Source organism: Centruroides vittatus, unplaced genomic scaffold (genome assembly GCF_030686945.1).
Source record: "Centruroides vittatus isolate TY-2023 unplaced genomic scaffold, ASM3068694v2 contig_19, whole genome shotgun sequence".
In the NCBI taxonomy this organism is placed as follows: Eukaryota; Metazoa; Arthropoda; class Arachnida; order Scorpiones; family Buthidae; genus Centruroides; species Centruroides vittatus.
Window position 1 is genome coordinate 3,970,169 of NW_027121169.1, and position 22,004 is coordinate 3,992,172.

The 22,004-nt window shown below is 34.2% G+C and overlaps 1 protein-coding gene across 1 annotated transcript in view; it reads left to right on the forward strand.

Annotated features, from left to right (window-relative positions):
- LOC136970157 (Na(+)/H(+) exchanger protein 2-like) overlaps nt 1-22,004 on the forward strand; it is a 55,245-nt gene that overhangs the window by 12,812 nt on the left and 20,429 nt on the right. Inside the window, exon 2 of the mRNA XM_067264562.1 lies at nt 21,256-21,716. Within this exon, the coding sequence (XP_067120663.1) occupies nt 21,256-21,716 (461 nt within the window). The remainder of the gene's footprint in view (nt 1-21,255; nt 21,717-22,004) is intronic.

A 22,004-nucleotide genomic window follows, 5' to 3' on the forward strand; every position in this document is an offset into this window, starting at 1 on the left:
AACCTGCCAAACCGGAAAAATATTCGGTATTGCGCGATTCCGGCATAAGGAGGTTTTACTGTAAATTCTAATTTTCGATTTGAACTTAAGTATAGCATGCTCGGGTGTTAAGCGTGGAAGTTAACTCAAATTTTGATACCTCATCGTTGAACTTTGAACTTTTCTGTCATTCATTCGATTATATCAATATATTAGAAAAAGCTATATCCTGATTATACAGTGGCCCAAAAGTCAGATAAGTGTGTTAAGCCGGTTCCAAATGCACTGTACCCGTATACCTGAATAGTGCGCCTGTTCAGATATACAGGTGTACTTTTGTGTACCCGGCCTGAAAGATATACACTAGCTTAGTTTCATCAAACTAAAATTAAAACTAAGACTTAAATATTTGAATACGACGACAAATTAGTCTTTATAGTGGTTAACTGAGTTTGGGCCACCCTGTTGATTTTCCTTGACCTTTTTGAGAATACTTTTCATTCATTTCGAGTGTTATAAAAGTGTTATGAACTATACTTACGTAAGTAAACAAAGGAAAGTTTTTCTATCGAGTTTTCATCTTTGTTCAACAGAAAAGGAACAAGTTTCTTTGTATTTAACTGGATTCTTTTTGCTTGTTCTAAAAAACTTTTTTCTAGGAAATGACAGGAAACGAGCTCCTAGAACTTTTCGGTCCAATATCCGTAATCGATCAGTCGTTCTGAATGTTTTAAAACTGATCAATCGGATCGATTTTCTTCGATCTTTCCTAATTGCTCAGCTGATAAACTTAAGAAAACAATTTTGCCTTCGAAAATATGTTATAAATTTGTTAATCGAGTTATAACTTAAGTCGCTCGATCGAGCGATCGGTTTTTATCTAAATTCAATCGAAAAATGAATAATCGAAACGAATATTTTCTGATGTTGGCGCTTGCTTCAAGTTTTCAATTTCCCTAAAGAAGTGGATGAAACTTTAAAACAAGAAATGGGTACAATGGAATTCAGACTTTCTGGTAAGATTGGACAGATTGGTGCATCCTGCTTCTTGAAGAAGAAATTGCAAGAAAAACAGGAAGAGGAAGACCCAGGTGACGTCAAGGAAGAGAGCTCTTACATTGTTCTTTGTGGTCTGTGGGCCCACCAGTGGCCAAGCGGTCTTCGTTCCCTGAACACTGGGAGTTCGGTCGTGGGTTCGTGGAGTTTTCCGGGTTTTCTCCACGTCTGTAACGCCTAAATAGGGACCAGTTTCCCTTAAAATGACCATCCCCCTAAGCAGATCGCGTTGCCATAACTAAACAAACATTGTGGTCTGTGAAAATTAACTTGCTCTTACCAAATCGTGGGCAGAGATTCCTTCCGCTTACAGGAGTTCTGAGGGATGCTCGTGGTTGATGCTGGGCCCTCGGCCACTTAAAAAAGCCCCACATATATATTTTATCATAAAACACGGAACCGGTTTTGTCTAGGGTTGGTGGGCAGCACGTTACTTTCGTAGCCCACGTGTTACTTAGCACATTACTTTCCTCAATACTTGGATGGAGGAGAGAAAAAATTATTGGGTTTTTTAATATTTTAAGACCTAAAATAAATAATTTTTTGTTAATTTCGATTTTTCATAAGAATACAAATGTCCGGTTTCACAGGAGACGAATTTAATTAATTTACATTTTGATAACATTTTCCATTCCAACCTTTATGTAAAAAATGAATAACGAAGTAATTAAAATATTGCAAATTCATATTTTTAATGAAGGATGACACACAAATATGTAATTTATTATTAGTTCTGTGACACAGTTTTAAAATTCGTAACCAAATTTAACATTAATTTATGCTATTTAAACGATAAATTATTTAAATAATTATAATCTTATGATTGATTATTCTTTACAAGAATCGAGATTATTTTCGAATGAAAAATAGTTTGAGGGGTTTTAAATATCAGAAAGGTTAGGTGAATTTCTGTGTAATGAAAGAAATAATACTGTTCAGGTTGGATATAATTAGATACGGATTATTATTATTATTATTCTAATCGATAGAGCATTGGAATAGACAGGCAAGAAAGAAGACAAATTATTTGTTAATTTAACAACTGGATAGGTTGATTGATTGAAGCTCACCAGTTGTCTGATCGCGGGTTCGAGTGCTACCAACGGGCTGTCCACGTGGAGTTTTCCCGGTTTTATTTACGTTAGTGCACCTAGAAAGGGATCATTTTTCCATAGAAAGTTCTCTTGTGAAGCATTCTTCCTCGGCAGATCGGCCATGTGTAACCAAATAAACCAAACCAATTGAGCATTTTTATGTAGCTTAAAAGCCTTATACATTATATGTATATGCATTAGAAATATTATAATAAGATTAATTTTTGATAAACATCTTCAATTTATATATTTTTAGCTTATTTCTACGTTATCTACTTCTAGAATGGCTCCTACTTATAGCACACTATCCGTGTTCTGTACAAGAGCATTCGAGGAATATTTCGTTAATTTCTGGAAGAAAGTGGATTTAAATAACATACGCCACGAAATCGATGGTATAAATTATATTTATAACATAATAAATATTTTACAAGTTTGTTGTTACTTAAAATCCCTCTTCATCGCATGATATGATATGTTTTGTTTTGTTTGTATACGACATCGCGACGTGGGCGATCTGCCGAGGAGGTGCCTCCCGGGAGAACTTTCTATGGGAAACTGGCTCCTATTTATGTGTTACAAACCTGAAGAAAACCCGGGAAAACCTCATGTGGCCAGTCCGTTGACTAGGGGCGAACCCACTACTAACTATCAGTGTTCAGTAGTTTAATCCACTGATGGGCTCTGAAGTTTTATGAAAAATATATTTTTTCGTGAAATTTAACAAAAGTTATTGGTATTAATTAAAATCGTACCATTTTTTTTTTTACTTTTAAACAAAATAATATATAACAAAAGGTACGAGAGGGTTCTTTATACCTCCTTCCTTCACACTATAGAACCAAACAGAATCTACACAATTAATCTTTAAATATATATATATATATTTATTTATAAATAATATTTATATTTATTATTTTAAATTATAAATATTTAATATACAATATTAAATATTTATAATTTAATATTATATATTATATTTATTTATTAAAATTTATTCGTGATTTTAAATTATTAGAATTTATATTTGTTCATTTGTAAAGCAAAATAAGTTTTTCATATTTATTCATTCACGCGAGTCATAGTTTATTTATCATCATCCTTTCAATGGCCTTCATTATTCTACTACACTGAACTTGCTGTTAAAATGCAAACACTACCGTTATTCAAATTAGTAGTGACTTGCCCCCGTGCATGATACTTTTCCTTTAGGAATACAATCGTGTCGATCATCTATCTAACACCTCTGGGGGGGGGAATTTTTGAATTGAAACAACGGGAGTTATGATGTGCGTCGAAAGTTCGTATATAGTTAATCGGGACCTTCTGCCCCTAAGGTTTCCATATCTGATCTCGTCTTTCACCTATCTAACTCCGTTCTCGAGATTAAAGAAAGACAGACAAACGGATGGACGACAGTGGAAATTTATAGGTCTAAATTGCAGCCCAATTAAGTCTAAACGACAAAAGCATCGCCTCTAACCAGCCTTAAGCACAACTTTTGACACCAAACAGCAAATGTACTTGGTCTAATGAAAGTTTCTAATTACAAAGTTACGCTTCTGTACGACCGTTTAACAGTGTTTTAACCGTAACTTAACTATTGTCGATTATTCGGAGCGGTCAACAACCATGTCACGGTCGTCCAGAAATAGATCTTTAAGTTTCCAGTGTTTATAATGACGTTTCCTGCTTTCACTTTAGTCTAGAATCTTGGCAAATTTAAGATTGAAATTCTTTGCATATTTTATCAAGTTAATTTTACTTGTACTGTACATTCGGAATTAATTTTATTTCCTTGTGCTGTTCATTAACTAATTGGGAAAGCGTGAATGATAATGAAATGGGAGGTTATTTAAAGACTGCTATAAAGAGAATTATCGGCTTTTTCAAAATTAATTGTCACACTTAATAAGTATTGACCCTATATATGTGTCTATATATATACAAAGGAAATACAATGAAGTATTTGGGTGTGTGTGTGTGCGTGTGTGTATATATACACACACACACAGTATGTAAGGTACTGTTTTCTTTGTTAATCTATTTAATGTTGTATCTATATGACAACGCATCTTACGAGGAGGTATCTCCGCAGAGGACTTTCTATGGGAAACTGATCCATGTTTAGATATTACTAACGTGAAGAAAATATGGAAAACTGCGCGAACCCGCGACCACTGATGAGGGTGTAGATCCTACATTTTTATATTATATTTAAAGGGTTCGATACATGTATTACACGATTTAAATATTAAAATAATTGGAAACTAGCGAGCAAAATCTTCGTTCTTGATAACAAAAACACTTGAGACAAATACTAATTTGATTACTGTTTAAATAATCTTAATTCTTATCGTTGAAAGATCTCCCGGGAGGCTTAAAACTAAATCAAAGCAATAGGGCCTACATAAAATATTAAACCAGTGCGATACTTTGAGTAGTTAAATTAAGCTAAAATATTAATATTCAAGCATTAACTTCTAAAATAATTCTTCCTGTAGAAGATGAATAGTCGACATTCATCGTTAATCTTGTGGAATATGAATATTTTAACGAGAAACGGACACGTGTTTTGAAAGCCGACACCTCTAGTATTGCACTTGCCGAGTGACATCTCATTCTTTCAGATTATAGTTTATTTTAAATTAGAGTTTTTAAATATATATATATATATATATATTGCAATTATTCACCGTTTTTTTTCGAATTAACAAGGCATAGTAAATTATTCAAGTAAAGCGTGGCATAAGTCATTATCTCGAAATAAATTACAATTTTTCCCTTTTGCTTTTTACAGAATGAATAATGATAAAAAGTTTTTTTCCCTCTTTCCTTATAATGTGCTGATAATTAATATTCTATATTTGATTAAATGTAACTATAAAGATTTCGTTAAATTTAATGTAGAGTAGTAATTTTGCCTGTAACCGTTTGTATTCAGTAAAGTTCAAAGGTTAAATGGTTCGGTTTCTTTATCTATGGCAACGAGGAGGAGGCCTTTCTGTGGAGGAGACAGGCTCCTATTTAGGCGTTAATCTGCAGCATATTAATTAATTACTAGTTAATGCAGTAGCTTGCAGGCTAACTACTAGTTAGGGTAGAGAGTAACGGGCCGTATAGCAAATCAAATTATATTAAAGTAAATTGAACAAAAAAATATATATATATATATATATATTATAGAGGCCCTATTTCCTTGGGTCTAGTGAAATTTGCTCCTTTTGCACCTCACTGTCATACCTGGCTACGTAAACACGCTAGGTAATTGTGGCTATCCACTAACCGATTACTAGTTAACTAGTAGGCTATTCGGTCATTCACAAATACCCCAATTACGGGGAGGTTCGACCCTGGATGGGGTCGACCGGCGTATGTGAAGTTCAGGAAACGTTGACAGTTTAATAATACATTTTATAATGTAAAATAACTGTTGGAGAATAAATTCTTTCCCTTCAGTTCTGTTCGAAATTTTTTTTAGTTTTTGTTTTGATACAGTTATTGTTTTCTCACTCGGATTAACCGGAATGCTATACAAATATTCAATAGAACGTTTAGAAAATGCTCGGTCCAGTGCCAACGAATAGACAAACATTATTTACGATTTATCAAAGGGAATCGGATCGTCACGCTAAATTATCGAATATATTCAAAATATTGGGAAATTCAAAATAAATAAAGTATTATTTTAACCGTAGAACTTCCGCATTTACTTAGATCCAATGTATAAGTTGGGTCGTGCACACACCCATCGTTGGCCTAGTGGATAAAACCAGTGAACACTGGTAGTTGATGGCGGGTTCGCCCCTGTCCACGTAGAGTTTTTCGGGTTTCCTTCACGTTTTTACACCTAAACAGGGCCAGTTTCTTATAGAAAGTACCCGAGAGACATCCCCACGGCAGATCGCTCACGTGTCGAGTCGCGATAAAGAAATACATCGAACCAAACCCACTAAAACTGGATGACCAGGAATTTTTTCGTGGGCGTTCGGTCCCGGATTTGTCGAAATCCCCTTCCTCACCACCCGGTCGCCCCTATCGTGGGTCTGGCCGAATGCACTACAGATGTGGGAAAAAGTCCCTCTTAGTACCTGCAGAAGAAGGGGGCCCTAACAGGACTTTTACATCGGGACAACTTTACATTATTTTTTTGCAAGTGATCTCTAGGGCCTCTCGGAGGTCAAAAGAATGATGTGGACCACTTATTTTTACCAGGCCTCAGTGCGCTAACAAACAAAGAAAAATATAATAGAATGAATTCTTTGTAGAAAAAAACATTATTTTTGGATCCAGTAATTGGGTCAAATGACTGTTAACTCCACTGTGATAGAGCCTGCCTATATTTGTGCCTATGTAGAATATAATACCGAAATATCCATCTATTTATAATTGTAATTAATTAAAATAGCATTTTTCTCGTTAACAATTAAACAAATTAAGTATTTATGCACAAAATCTTTAAAATTATAACACGAGAAAGAATTCAAATTCAAGGTAAATACATTATTTCCAACAATTATACAATACATAAATAGTTATTTCAGGAATTTTTTTTATAGTTGATAATTTCCCTTCTGATACAGGATACATTTTTTTTCCTGGTCATATTTTAAGAATGTAAACTCCATTATACAAAATGGTAAAAACAATTCTTTTGGTATAGTGCCGTGGAAAACTTTATTACATTATGGACTTAATTTTAAATGACAAAGGAAAAACATCCGTGATCATCAGTGTCTAGTGGATAAAACTGCTGATGTCGTGGGTTCGAACCTGGCCGAATGGCTGAAGTTTTCCAAGTTTTCTTCACGTTAGTAACATCTAAATAGGGCCAATTTCCCTACAGAAAGTCTTCCCGAGGCATCTCTCGCGGCACATTACGTATACAAACAAAAAACAAACAGAAATGTCGGTATTCTTGTTTCCTCTGTTTCATTACTTTTTAAAGCCTTACTCATGATATAATTTAATTACCAGCTTACCTGATAGGACAGGCAGAGGCAGAGGGAGAGTTGAGAGAGAGAGTTGACAGGAGCGTTGTATAGGAAAAAAGGCTAATCAGTTATATTTATTTATTTATTTTCTTTCCTGATTTAATTGGCACGAGGGTTTGTGTGAAAGAATAAGAAAAAACTGGTTTAATTCGATACAAATTCAACTTGCCACGTAATAATTTAATTCAGCAAAACGTTAACTCGTTAAATAATTGAAAGGACGTCGAGTTAAATGTAAAGTTTTAATGAAAACTACTTTAAAATTTCATAAATTTATATAAAAAATTTCAAAAATAACGATTTATTTTGCTTATTTTTACTCGCGGAAAAAAATTAGCGATAGTCTCCGCCTCCAATCATGTGAGAAAACAAAGGTGTTGTTCTCTATAAAAGGAACCCTATTGTTTTCACAATTGTAAAAATATCCGCGTATTTATTTGTTTTTATTTCGTCTGATAAGAATAATAATTCGTGTCCTGTTAACTTAAACGAGCCGCTAGTTTATTTTTTTTTCTCCTCACCCTGTTTACAAAATACTAATGAGCTCGATAGTTTAACTCTATATTTTACAACATATAAGCAGAGTTTTTGATAGTTTCTGTGTATTTTAGCTATCAAATTTACGGAAATATTGTAGGAAAAAAACATTATATTATCTCCTATTTGCATAGGTGATGATGATATGTTTTTACTATATTTTCAATTCCCTAGCCGAAAAATACACGATATCTATCAATAACCAGACAATAAAAACATTAAGGGTTTAAAAATTAAATTTCTATTAAATTAATACACGGTAGCCCAAAATTCGGTTAATTATCGGCAAGGACATAATTAATGGTAAAAGAAAAATACCTTGTTTAAACTCAGTTGCGAGTGTACTTGAAATGTACAGAAACAAAACACGGTTAACTGACATCCTATATATTTGAGGTGTTGTTAGCCTGTTCGTGGAAAAAATAGCTTATAATATATGTATTTTTGTGTACAAGATTAGTCAGTACACGAGGAAGGGAGGACATCTGCGTGATTGAGATACATAAACAATGACTGAACAGAACTATCTGTACCTTTGTATAGATACTGTATACAAGGGCGTCGCCAGCCAATGGGCCAGGGGGGACAAGATGATATAAATTGATAGAGGATATGAATTGTATGTAGGTAAAATAAAAACGATTCATAAATTTTAAGAAGCTTAAAAAGATTATTTTAATTAAAACATAATCTTCTCGGGTTTTTCGCGCGGGAATTATAAATCGGGCAATAAATGACTTAGCATTTAAATAATTTTTTTCGCATGTCTAGGGAGGGGCAACTGCCCCTCTGCACCCCTCTTGCGACGCCCTTGACTGTATACGAACTATATGAAAAAAATACAGGTATTGACTGCTTTCTGTGTACTTAGTTTTGGCCCACTCTGTATATCACGTAACTTCCGCTTACAAACCGTTGTGCATCGGCTCCGTCGGATAACATTTTTCCTGTTTCAAAGTTGTGGTTGGATAAAGTTTTGGTGGATCCGTCTTGAGTGTTTTCTTAGTTTCTATACAGTTCTAGTCGAATTCTTTCCGATTATCAGTCTAATTGTTTCTTTTGTCCTCTGGTTTCCACAAAAGATTCATTTCATGTTCGCTCTGTCTTGGAGTACTTCTCGTAAAACTCGCCCACTCCTTAGAACTAATAGGAACCACGGCGACAGAACCCGAAACAAAAAAAAAAAAAAAAAAAATTGGTGATTGATGGCTTTAAACTCATTGCTCCTGCAGTTATGGATACTTTTATAAGGTTTATATTCTACGAAACATTCTATTCGAAATATTTAGTTTAAGGAATATCTTTTAAAAAACGTATACAGTACAAATCTCGTGTAATATTGGCACAGAGCATAGGATCTTATTAGTATCGAGTCTATATCTGTACTTTCTGAAGCCCGAAAAGGATCCGTCATTCAATACTGGTCGCGGGTTCTCACCTCTTCTTTCCATAAAAATCCCTCTTGGGAGGCATTCCCTCTTGGCATATCTCTCACATATTGTGTTGCCTCATCCCATTAAATCACATTAAACTGAGGCCCGAAAGCTAAAGACCTTAAGGTTATGTTGCCTATGCCTAAGACATCGCTGCTTAAATATACTGTATTCGTGCAATTAAATCAAAGCGTGGACAACACGAAATGCATTATTTTTAAATATTTGATAGGAACTAAGAATAGCCTGGCGCTTTTGTTTTCTTTTATTAGTTAACGAATTATCAGTTAACTAAGAATATTTTACGATTAAGAAAACTGCGGTAAGTGAGAGACGTGTGTAACTTTTAAAAACGTGTTACTAGAAATTGTATTGATGATCTCCTGTTTTAAAACAGTTAAAACAGGAGATCATCAACACGGTTAAAACCGGGTTTTGGGCCTCCTGTATTGAAATTTCTATATCTTTATTCGTTTAATTTGAATAAATTTCGAGTTTCTTTACTTAAATCCCATGAAATTTCACGTTTTAAATAAGGTTACGCGTGTTGATTTCCGACCATCTGTTGGCCTTCTGTTCTGAGATGAGGTTCACCCGAGAGGTTCTTTGTAACTTAAGAATCTATTTGTGAAAGTTAACCATGCTGTTACATTGGTCTGTATTAGAAAACTAGTGATTGAATAGAGCGTTCTAAAACAAAAAGCTCGCACCTTTTAATCAAAAAGAATTACGATACGAGACGTAAAAGAATCGCGCTAACAGAAACGTGACGAAAGTGTGAGGTAATACAAACTTGTTTCGAACGAACTCGTACCACGTGATACCCTCTACACGTTCGTGTTATCTCGAGAATCGCACCAGACTACAGACGTAGAATGCCTCTGGCACAAATCTGTATCTTATATCTCCGTTAGGCTTTTATTAATGCACTAAAGAGAAAATTATCGTTACAAAGTAATCAGCAACGAAGGAAAAAAACCTGTTTGTTACCTGTTCGTTAAACCTTTATGTACGAGAAAAAACTGAAACCTTATCGGTTTCAGTTTTTTTTCTCGTACAGTCAAGGCAATCACTTTGCTGAAATTTGAGAGAAACAAGTAATTCCCTGAAGATAAAACTACAGAGAAAGCTTATACTTTAAATTAGATATGAATTTTGTATGATTTATGTATAAAACAGTTAATTTCAATCGGAAATTTTAAAATGTATGTTTAAATTTGTATAAATATGATCAGATTCAACACAAAAAACGCGTTGTATGCATGTATCACTTCACTATCTACAAGGGATAACGTTATCTTATACTTGAAATGTTTACGAAAGAACTTATGCATTATTTATCACCCATCAATTTAATGGTGACAGTGATTTTCACCGGAATTGCCACTTATTAATTTGTTTAATTATTTATAAGTTTGAATTATTCATTTTAAAACGAAAAAAATCCGGAAATTAAAGTAATCTCCCTTGTCGAGTTGAGAGTTTACGGTGTAATTCCTTTCTGAAAAATGTTAGTGTCACCAACAGGCCATTAAGGAGTCAATAATAGTCAATTCCTTAATGGCCTGTGGTATACGATTGTTAATTTTTTAGCAGCGATTTTTTCAGAAAATAATCTGAGACTGGAAAAAAAAATCCAGGCAACTGAATCAGGTATGATTTTCCCAGAAGAAAATGCTAAACCAGAACGTGTCATAGAAGTTTAAATCTGTTTCGGTTGGTTAATAATCGTTTCGGTTCGGGTGTTCTGCGGCGGTGTAAACATTTCTCGAGACTACTGTCAAGAAAAATACCTAAAAACTAATCCCAAAAGTAATTTTAAGTGTAATTCGAATTGGGCGTTTTGATAGAAGAAGATATCTTAAGCGGAATTATCACCAGTCTTTCTGAGCTTTGAACACCACAGAAAACTGTAAGCCCTATGAATATTTTTGTAAAAACATAAATTATATGTTATTTAGTGTTGTTTTTGCCATCTTTAGAAAGGCTTTTTGAAATGGCATTAATTATAAAGTAAAATATAGTGCCATATACATGCGGGCATCTACGGAATACTTGAGAACGTATCTTTAAGAAGGGCTTTATTTTACCTTGAGGAAAAGGGTGTTTCTTTACAATATCTGTTTAATTTCCATATATAACTCACTAGTTTAATAGTTAACGATTTTAGTGAGTCGTTAAATGAGCAAAATGCTTATCAATCGAAGCGAATCGACAGTTTTTTTTTCAGTTGAAAAATGAATCTTCTAGTGTAATTTCAAATATGACCCAGAGATTTAATGAATTTTCAGCGAACTTTTCGATTGTTTATCAATGTAATTTCGAAAATCGCCACTACTACATACGCGAGTATTCCGTTTTTTCACTGTTTGAACACTGTAACTGTAATTTATGTTACACGGTTACGGCTAATGAAATTATGAGTAATCGACCATAATGCGTTGAAGATGGATGGGAATACTCGGATTACTCTTCGCTCCGAGGATTTGGAATCTTCTATTATTTGAGTAAACAGAGTATATATTCAACTTTCCTCTGATATTTCTTTTCCTAGTGTTATTAACTAGCAGAGAGATCGGAAGAAAATTCTTTATGACGAAAGCTACTTAAGAAAAATTGATTAGGAATTACGGCAATGGAAAATTATTCTACAAATAAATAATTAAATGAGCTATTCAGTGCGTAAAGCTGAAAATTGTTTATTTAACACTTTAAGAAAAAATTCGACATTATTGCAAAAGTGCTGAGTCCGATTTATATTTAAAATTAAGTGGAAATAATCTTATAAACGATAGAAAAATGTAGATATGACGACAGTGTTATCAGCGATGATGATGATGATTGAATCATTAATAAATATCAATCGTAATCCTCTCTTGTTTTTACCCGCAACCGACCCTTGTTTAGTTCATCTCCATGGCTTTTTTCAATTTTCACACCAGTGGTCGAGTAGATAAAACTAGTAAACAGTAGTAGTTGACCCCGTGGCGGTAGGAATTTTTCGGTGTTTCTTCACTGTTTCTAAGAGTTAAATAGAGACTAACTTTCCGTACAGGAGTTTATTTACGTGTGTAAATAATGGCTAGTTTCATATGCAGGAGTTTCTTCAAGTTTTTAACACCTAAATAGGGGCCAGCTTTCTGCACACGTGTTGGTTGGTCTTTCGTAGACTGTCTTGACAAATCCCCTCCCTCGATAAATCGTTGCTTTTTCCCATACAATTATTATTACAACTTTCCATTAATTTTTAGAAAAATATAAACATTAATAATAATTAATTTTAATGTTTGTTAAGATTATGTTTCTGATACCATTTTATTATACAGCAAGCCATGTAACATTAATCTGTGTTAAGTAGAGATTAAATATGTTTTAATGTTTAGCAACACAAAATAGAAACAATGAGATTTAAATCCATTTTTTAGATTAATCATGCACGATATTTTATTTATAGTAAACCTCAATATTCTCTCTCACTGAATAATTAAATTTTTATATAACACGAAGAGCTTAAATATAGTTTTAATGTTATTTTTACTCTGTATGTAAGTCTTACAGTATTTAATTAATTACGGTATCTTGTTAAAGATATTTTATAAAAATTATAACCTTTGTAACGCCTAAATAGGGGCGAGTTTGCCATAGAAAGCCCTCGGGAGGCATCGCCCCTCGTCAGTGTGGCATTGCCATAACCAAATAAATCAAACCTCTAGGCATAATTTATAACTCTTTTGCATTCATTTTGCGACGTCAATTTTTCTGAATATTTTGCTGCATAAGAAGATTAAAAATGTAATTCTTTGCCAGTTGATAAATGTATTCTCCTTGTTTAAATAAAATTTCAAGGAATTCTAGAAAGTAGTTTTACATGCCAGACCTACGTGTAAAAGACTATTAATGTAAATTCTGTATTTTCGCATACTCTTGTTATGCACAGATAACCATTCGAATCTACAAAGGGATGGAAACGACGGTAGATTTATTATATTAAATTTTTTTCCGTTAGAAATAATACCCTATCTAATCACGAAAATATAGAAAAAATTATTTTTGGAATTATATTTGATCCAGATATAAAATTTTACGCTTGAAAAATTACTCTTTATTTCGCATCTTTAACCTTTAAAATGTGATTACGCTCCGAAATTTGCGCATTTTAGGAAAGAAAAAAGAGGCCAGGCATTAAAAATAAATTTGTATTTAAAAAAATTATTTATTGTGACATCGTCACAATGCCGAGCTGCAATTTTTAATCATATTTTTAATGTATTTAATTTAAAATATATGCTCTCCACCTCAAATTAGTAGCGGCTTGCCCCTGTACACCATACTTTTTCTTTAACAATAGAGTGGTGCCGGACATCTATCTAACACCTTTCAGGGGAAAATGTTTGAATTGAAATAACTTGAAAGAGATGCACTTTCATTGAATTAAACACCGAAACCAGGCCCGTTTCGTGCAATTTTGCGGATATATTATACGGATACAGATGTAGAACAATAATATTAGTTACGAGCAATGAGACCTGGTGTGTCCTTACATTACCTTCGCTAATTTTCAAACACTCTTTGCGTTATATAATAATATATTTGATATAATTACTCGAAAGTTGACTTTATTTATGAGGATTAATCGTGAGCGAAAGCTTTATAAATAGATCGATTGCAGTTATTTTTAACAATTTCTCTTTATTATTACAAATACATTTTAATCAATCGACTTTTACTTACAATACTTATGAAAATTAATACAAATTTCGTATCTCGAGTAACTGTAATTACCATTATTATTATTATTAGATGATTGTCAGAATTTGTTTTCTATATACATAATTAATAATAATGATAATATTTCATAACTTGTAATTAATTCATAGCCTTGAAGTATTGTTTTCGAAATCCTTTCCACGCGTTATTAAATCTTTGTCATCTGTGATATTAATGAGAAGTTCCGTTAGTTTTTATTTTCTCCATGCAAGAATTTGTGTATCGTGGATAAGAGGTTCTAATTTCTTTCTTTATTATATGATTTAAATACAAATTATAATGCAAATCCCAATACTGAACAGTTTGTCCCTGGTTCGCGCCTAACCAAATGGTTGGCCTCCGGAGTTTTCCGGGATTTCTCCACGTGTAGAACACATTCACTTACTGTATAAGTAAGAAATAATTCAGTAATTATTAAATAAATAAGTGATGGATGCACACAAAATAATTATACTTCCGGTTGTCTTCTCATATAATATAATTTCTGGGAATGGCAAGTGACGAGTGAGCGTTGAGAAATGGAACATGATATACGTGAACACGCACAAGAAACAGCCTTGCGAAATCAAAACAAATGATTAAGTTCATAGAAGTGTGAAAGATTAAATTAGCAATTTAGGAATCTTTCCAAACTCCTTATTTATTTATTTCATAATAAAACGTTCTTAGTATCGTATAATATACTGAAGGAAGATGGTAGTTGGTCGTGGGTTCGCATCTCGCCAACGTGGCCACGCGGAGTTTTCCGGGTTGTATTTACGTTTGTAACACGTAAGTAGAGCCCAGTTTCTCGTAAAAGTCCTCGCTGTGTGTCGCGAAATGAACAAATGAAGTGGTTAAGACGTCAACCTATCGCTCTGGGTTTCCAGAATCGATAACTAGGTGGGCAAAAAACCCCAGAAACTATTTGGGATATATCGGGCCTCTTCTCTCACCACTGTCCATTGTTGGCCTGTCCGAATCCACGATGGACTTGAAAAATGGCCCATTTTACTACCCGCTGATGGAAAGAATAAAAATAACCAAATGACTGTGGGTGGCCTGTCCAATTATTTTAACAAGACTGTAAGTGAACTGCACGATTAAGCATCGAGAAGATATAACGTGTTAATTTTTACGTTTCTGTTGTTGTCTCGGACCCACTGACGGACGATAAATTACGACTATTAAAATGGAAGGCAACCCTTGATCATTCCGAGACCCGCAATTGTCCTATATTTGAGGAACTAAAATTAAAAATTTTATATTAGCATATACAATATACTTTTCATTCATTGTTCGGATACAGCCACGCAACACGTGGGCGATTCTTTCCGGGAGGGCTTTCTATGATAATTGGTCTCTATTTAGGTGTTACAAACGTGAAGAAAACCAGGAATCTCCAGCAAACCCATCATCAACTACCAATTTTCAGTGCTTTTATTCGGCCACTAGGGGCCCTACTGGTGTTCAGTGGTTCTACCTACTGCTAGTGAACCCTTATATTAGTGTATTAAGTGTACACAATAATTATACAATAATTTTATCCACTTATAGACATTTTGCGGGTTAGATTAAAAAAATAAGATGTCACTCTATTCGAACTATTCGCAGCCAATCCAAGGAGTATGGGATTCGATCCCTGATACCTCACAATAACTATTATGTGACATGGCAATTCGTAAACTACGAATTGCCATGTCACATAATAGTTATTGTCACTTAATAGTTATAAATTTATGTTTTAATTAGAAGTGATGAAATCAAGTCTATGAATATTGAGCATTCGAATTTCCTTCAAGATACTAAAGAGTAATAAAGAACAGAAACAAAGCAATACACGAATAAGTATTGCTTTCCCGGGTCTGTTATACATAACAGAAGGGGGGATCATTGTTTGATCGATCGCCATACTTTTCAAGATTTTTACATTTTTTGGACTCGTGGGACCTTGAAACGTCGAGAAATGCAAAGAAACAGTTGAGGGTTTTTCTGTGTGTATGGATATTAGTGTGTGTGCAGGGGCACGATTTTGTTCATCCTCTTTGAAGCTTAATAACTCCCGTGTTTTTTGACAAAAATATCTAAATTTTAGCGGGGAGGTTTGTCAGTGGTTAAAGATCGAGAGGGTAGGGAGATACAGGGGGTCGTGGTGGTCGTAATTAAAGTACCTTTATTAACGATATTTTGAGTCCAAATGCAATCAAATCTGGTATGGTGGCATTTCAAGACTTAAAAGATTCTTCAGTAAGAAAAAAAAAAAACTGTAGGCCTACCAAAACTTGCTACTACAGCAGTTTCAGTACTTCAATTAGCAAATATTTCTACGAGATACTCACGCTATTCAGAGAATTTAGGGATGCAAGGGATATTATTCAATATGATCCTCAATCTGAACATGTAAAACCGGAAGACGATGAACAATGTGTTGAGTAGCCAACTGTAATCGATCTTCTATGATAGTACCACACTGCATGTGAGAAGTATCTTTCGAAGCCCCCAAATTTGCGTCATGTCGATGTACCACACTTTTCAAATATCCTCCACAAAACTCCTGCTTTTGGCTGCTTGCAGTGCCAAAAGTACCGTAGTGACGAGTTTTGGTAAAGCATTTTATGGTAACGTACTTTGCATGTTCTAAAGTGTTACGTACCAAATTTTGTTGCATTTGGACTGCTAAAATACCCCCCTCTAGACAGCGAAATGGAGGTTCTTTAATTACGATCACCCGGTATGTAAACATTTTAAGCATCTTACCGTTCAATTTCAGAAAGTAGGTCTTCATAAGATAAACAGACACTGACTTGTGAGTTATTCTCAATATGAAGATGGAAAGAAGCAGATCTTAATCGATCCTAACCGTTAAGAAACAATTTTCCATCATCGTGTCTATCCTCATTTCCTAATTAGTAAATATATAATACACACAATGACCCAAAAGCCAGTTAAACATTGTAAAGATCAAATTGCTGTTTAATTTTATAATCAATTTTTAAGGGCGATAAAGCCTGAGTGGCTTCAACAAGCTGCCTTAACCTTAATTACATCGGGTGTTCGCAATATATTTGCAGTTATCCAGGAAATTCTGTTTGTGTTATTTTCAATACGGTCTTTAACTGCTTATGCAAACAGTATCGAACAGTCACGCTATTTGTAACTGTTTGCAAATACCGTATACATACAAGGACGTTTACTTGTCGCGTGTTCCACTTTCTTAACTAACTTTCGCTATCTGCTTATGTATCGGATCTGGTTACTTGGCATTTGTTTTGTATATTACATAACGTAACTTATAAATCCGAATAAAGAGCGGCCTACTAGTGCCGAGTGGATAAAACCACTAAACACTGGCAGGTGGTCATGGGTTCGAGCCTCACCAATGGGATGGCCACGTAGAGTTTTCCAGATTTTCTTCACGTTAGTAACACCTAAATAGGGGCGAGTTTTCTGTAAAGGTATCTCCTTTCGGCTTGGGTTTTATTTGGTTATGGCAACGCGATACATGGACGACCTGCTGAGGGGACACCTCCCTGGAGGCTTCATGGGAAACTGACCTCCTATTTAGGTGTTACAAACACGAAGAAAACCCGAAAAAACCCACGTTGCTAGCTCGTTGCAAGGCCCAAAATCACATCTAACTACCAGCGTTCATTATTTTTATCAACTTGGACCCTGGTGGGTTGTTCCCTCGGTAAATCGCCTAAGTGTCGCGTTGACGTATACAAACAAAACAATACAAAATTGAATAAAGATTACTTGTATCCAAGTTATATAAATTCTCTTAAATAGCTGCATAATAGGAAATTTGTTTCAGTTGATCATTAGTTCCAGAGTTCTTTAAAAGTCGAGAGAAGCCGGGGCCACTTAGCTTATAAGGCCTATAGCATATTAATGATTTATACTTAAAATACAAGATCATCATGAAAGGGAATGAATAATTTATAATAAGAGATCATTTTAAATATTACGATTATTAATACAATGATAAAACGTTTCAACACATTTAAATTGCATTTAAACACCTAAACGGGCCAGTTTCCTCCATAAAAGACCTCCCGGGAGACATTCCCCTGACAGATTGCCCATGTGCCACGTTGCAATAACCAAATAAACCATACTTGAATGATCATTGCTCGAATATACTTTCTGATAGTTAAAGGGGGGTTGTTATATACTAAACTATTTTCTTTTGCAGCCGATGCGTGATAAACGAATACAATGAGTCTTCATACATCACAATTGAGTAAGAAAAAGAACTATAATTTCTCCTTTCATCGGCTATTATGCGTTTTACAAAAATATGTGTCATTGATATGGGGTCAGAACGGATCGATTTACCCCGACTCCTCGATTCTTTTTTTAAAATTAATAAGTTCAAAAGGTCGGGTTGTGTCACACTACGATTTAGACCAGGTCAATATTATCTTACGTGATCGGTCGGACAATAGACGTAATCCACTTTTGCGCTCCAATTCCACTTTCCTGAGTAACATTCGAACTTCACCCATTTTACGAGAAATGAGGAAAATACGGAAAATTCTACCTACTTCTCGAAAATGGGTGAAGTTTTATGGGTTTCGAACCCGAAATCAGAAACTTTCAAGGATAAGTTTGTCAAAAAATAAAGACTTATCTTCAAAATTGTATTCTTTTACATTGAAATTCGGTATATATCCAGTTACATTTTTGCTTACTTTTCATTTGAGAAACGGAAAAAGTGTCTTTTATGACACGTTCTCTTATTCCTCGTTATAGCGTTTTCGTTATAACGCGATTTCACTTTAAGCGGTACTCTCTTAGAACCAATAAATTGCATAATGCGAGTGATACTCGCAATTTTTGAGAATAAATAAATAAAATTTTAAAAAACTTTTCGTTAGGCTATTGAAAAAAGTAAAGAGTAAGACAATTATTTACAATACTTCCCTAAAATATCAATTTTATTATTGTTTATTAATAATAATAATAATAATAATTGTTATTATTATTGCATAACTAAGATAATAATAATGTTGTAATACTCGTTAAAGTATATAACAAACGTTACATTTATTTCAAAATAAAAAAAAAGGAAAGTATTTAGGTGGAAGCTCACTTCCTTGTTTTTATGTTTATTACTATTCGCAATTGTTTCAATTAAAAAACTATAATGACGATGTCAATTTGTAATACACTTACAAAATGTCAAAAATCAGACAATAGTTCTTGTATTTCAATAGGAGGATACATTGTATTTCATACAAACTTAACCCGTGTACAGTAGCAGAATTTGTAATATACTTACACCAGAATTTAGTAATAACTCCTGTGTCTTTTGCGGAAAATTGTGTATTATGTGGATTGACGCTGTTATACTTTGGCGATTAATAATCGAGGGGGTTCATCTGCCATCTCGAGTGGGGACAGTTTGGCTTATTTGGTACGGACGTGGCGATCTGCCCAGGGAGATGCCTCCTGAGAGGAGTTTTATGGAAAACTTCCCCCTATTTAGGTGTTATAAACATAAAGAAAACCCGGGAAACTCCAATGGACTGGCCCTTTGGCTCTGGCGCGAATCCACGACCAAGTACTAGTGTTTAATGTACTAATCAGCTATTGTTGGGCCGATTTAATGAAGTTTTTATACGTTACAAGTATTAGCCTTTACAATTTTTTAAAATTCGTCTCTATTCTCGAAATTAAGCTTTTTTCATTTTATAATAATATTATATTTTATTTTTAAAACTTTTTATAACAGATGGCATCATACGCAATTTTCAGTGCTTTTTGCCGGGAAAGTTACGCAACTCGTTGCAGGAATTTTTGTATTTATCATTGCAGATATTCAGCTAAGAAACTGATAGTCTGGCTCACGAAAAAAATAAAAAATAAAAAATCAGGTACACATAACTCGTTATTACTATAAACGAAAGGCTTTTTTCGGGGCATAAAAAACTGACCTGATCTTATTTAAATACCATTAATCAGATTTTATAATTTCTGTAGCAATATAATAGTCGATATTGTGAAATTTTGTAGTTTATTCGGTTAATAGGCTCCATTTAATAATCTGCCCTTTTTTTTCTTTTTCTTTTTTAATTTCTAAGTATTTTCGACGTTTCTTTCGTAGTTTCGATAGTATTTATTCGTATTATTCTTCGAAAATAATTAATTTCCTTAGTGTTTGAGTAAATATTTATTGTAGGTTTATAGAAATAATAATAAAGCGTTTGTAATTATATAAGGGTTACTTACAATAATACGCACATCTTAAAAGCAGGAATATGTATTGACTATTCACGTATATTTAAGTAGACATATACACATGCATATTTGAATAATGCTGAATGCTTAACATTATTTATGGTTTGGTTTGGGTTTATTTGGTTACGGCAATGCGACACTCCCGGGAAGGCTTTTATGAAAAAATGGCCTCTATTTAGGTGTTACAAACGTGAAGAAAACCCGGAAAACTCCACTCGACCAAACCCGTTGGCCAAGCGCGAACCCACGACCAACTAACGGTGTTTTTATCCACTTACACGGTGTTGCCCATCGGTAACGGAATTCGCTAGGGCGAAGAATTCGGATCCCTCCCTCTTTTTTGATAGAGATAATCACAGTTACGTTAAAAACCGATGTAGTATTACTTTATCGTTAACTTATTTTTTTTTTGAGACAATTCTGGTCCACTAGTAGCCGAGTGGATAAAACCACCGAACAAGTCGTGGGTTCGCACCTCGCCAACCGGCTAGCCACGTGGAGTTTTCTGGGTTTTCTTCACCTTTGGCGTAAAATAAGTCTGGTGAAATGTCACGTTGTTATAGCCTATATACGTGTGTAATGTTAAACATTATAAGCATATATGCAAATGTCATATTTATGCATCGCGACGAGGTTTTTCCAATTAAATATTTGCGCTCTCATTGCATGAATATGCAATATTACACGCATTACGGTGCACGAAATAGCTTATATGAAATATTGGACTTTTTCTGTAACGTGTTCAGTATTTGTGAACGTAGCGCTTGATTGCACGTAGTAATCGTTCACGTTTCATTTAATGCACATATTTTTAATCAACATGAATTAAATTAAGAAGCTTTTCGAAGAGTCCGTGGTAATTTATGCAGCTTTCTAGAAATCTGCAAAAAGGGTCTAATGAAAGATAAGAGGGATACAGAGAGATCCGTAGCCGTTTTTTTACGTTTATAAAACGTTTTTATACGTTTATTTAACTCTAACGTTACTTACACTTCCATTTCTTTCATCTGACATAGACCCTTCCAGTTCGTACAGACTCGTGTCTACTCTATCGCAGCGCGGACTATAACAGATTTTAATAATTAAAAAAGCATTTTAATCAATACATATTGCATATTTTCATATAGTTCTTGGATAATTTTACAGTCATTAATGATATTATTATAATTACAGGATTTCAAGTGACTCCAAAATTATCGCATCTCTGTCCAGAAAGTTGTCTTCTGATCGTAATCGGAGTAATTATCGGTCTCCTTCTATTTTACACGGGATTGACCAAAGTTGGACCCTTGACTCCGACCATCTTTTTCCTCTTCTTGCTTCCACCCATAGTTTTAGATGCGGGTTACTACATGCCGAATCGCATGTTTTTCGATAATTTGGCAACTATTTTATTATACGCCGTGATCGGAACTGTTTGGAACGCCATCACCATTGGATTCTCTCTTTGGGGACTCGGACTAACAGGCTTGTACGGTGTACAAATGCCTCTCCTGGATACTATTCTGTTCAGTTCCATTATATCGGCGGTGGATCCCGTGGCCGTTCTTGCTGTTTTCGAAGAAATTCAAGTAAACGAAGTGCTCTATATATTGGTTTTCGGGGAATCGCTTCTTAACGATGCAGTCACTGTGGTAAGTATTCATTTATTTCCGTGTACGACCTCTTGTTTACATATTTATATCCACGTAAAAGAAATAGCATTAAGCAGAAATTACTTGTTATACCGCAATTATTTTTTTAAGTTCTGCGCGATGTACAATAGGGGATACTGAAGGAATCCTGGATAAATTTTAGTATTGCCACGAGACCCGTTAGGAAAAAACCTACATCTCTTTACATTAATTGATATTCCAACCTGTTGTCTACTGTATGGTTTATGAGATTAAGAAGTCTAATAACTTCTAATATAAAGCTAATAT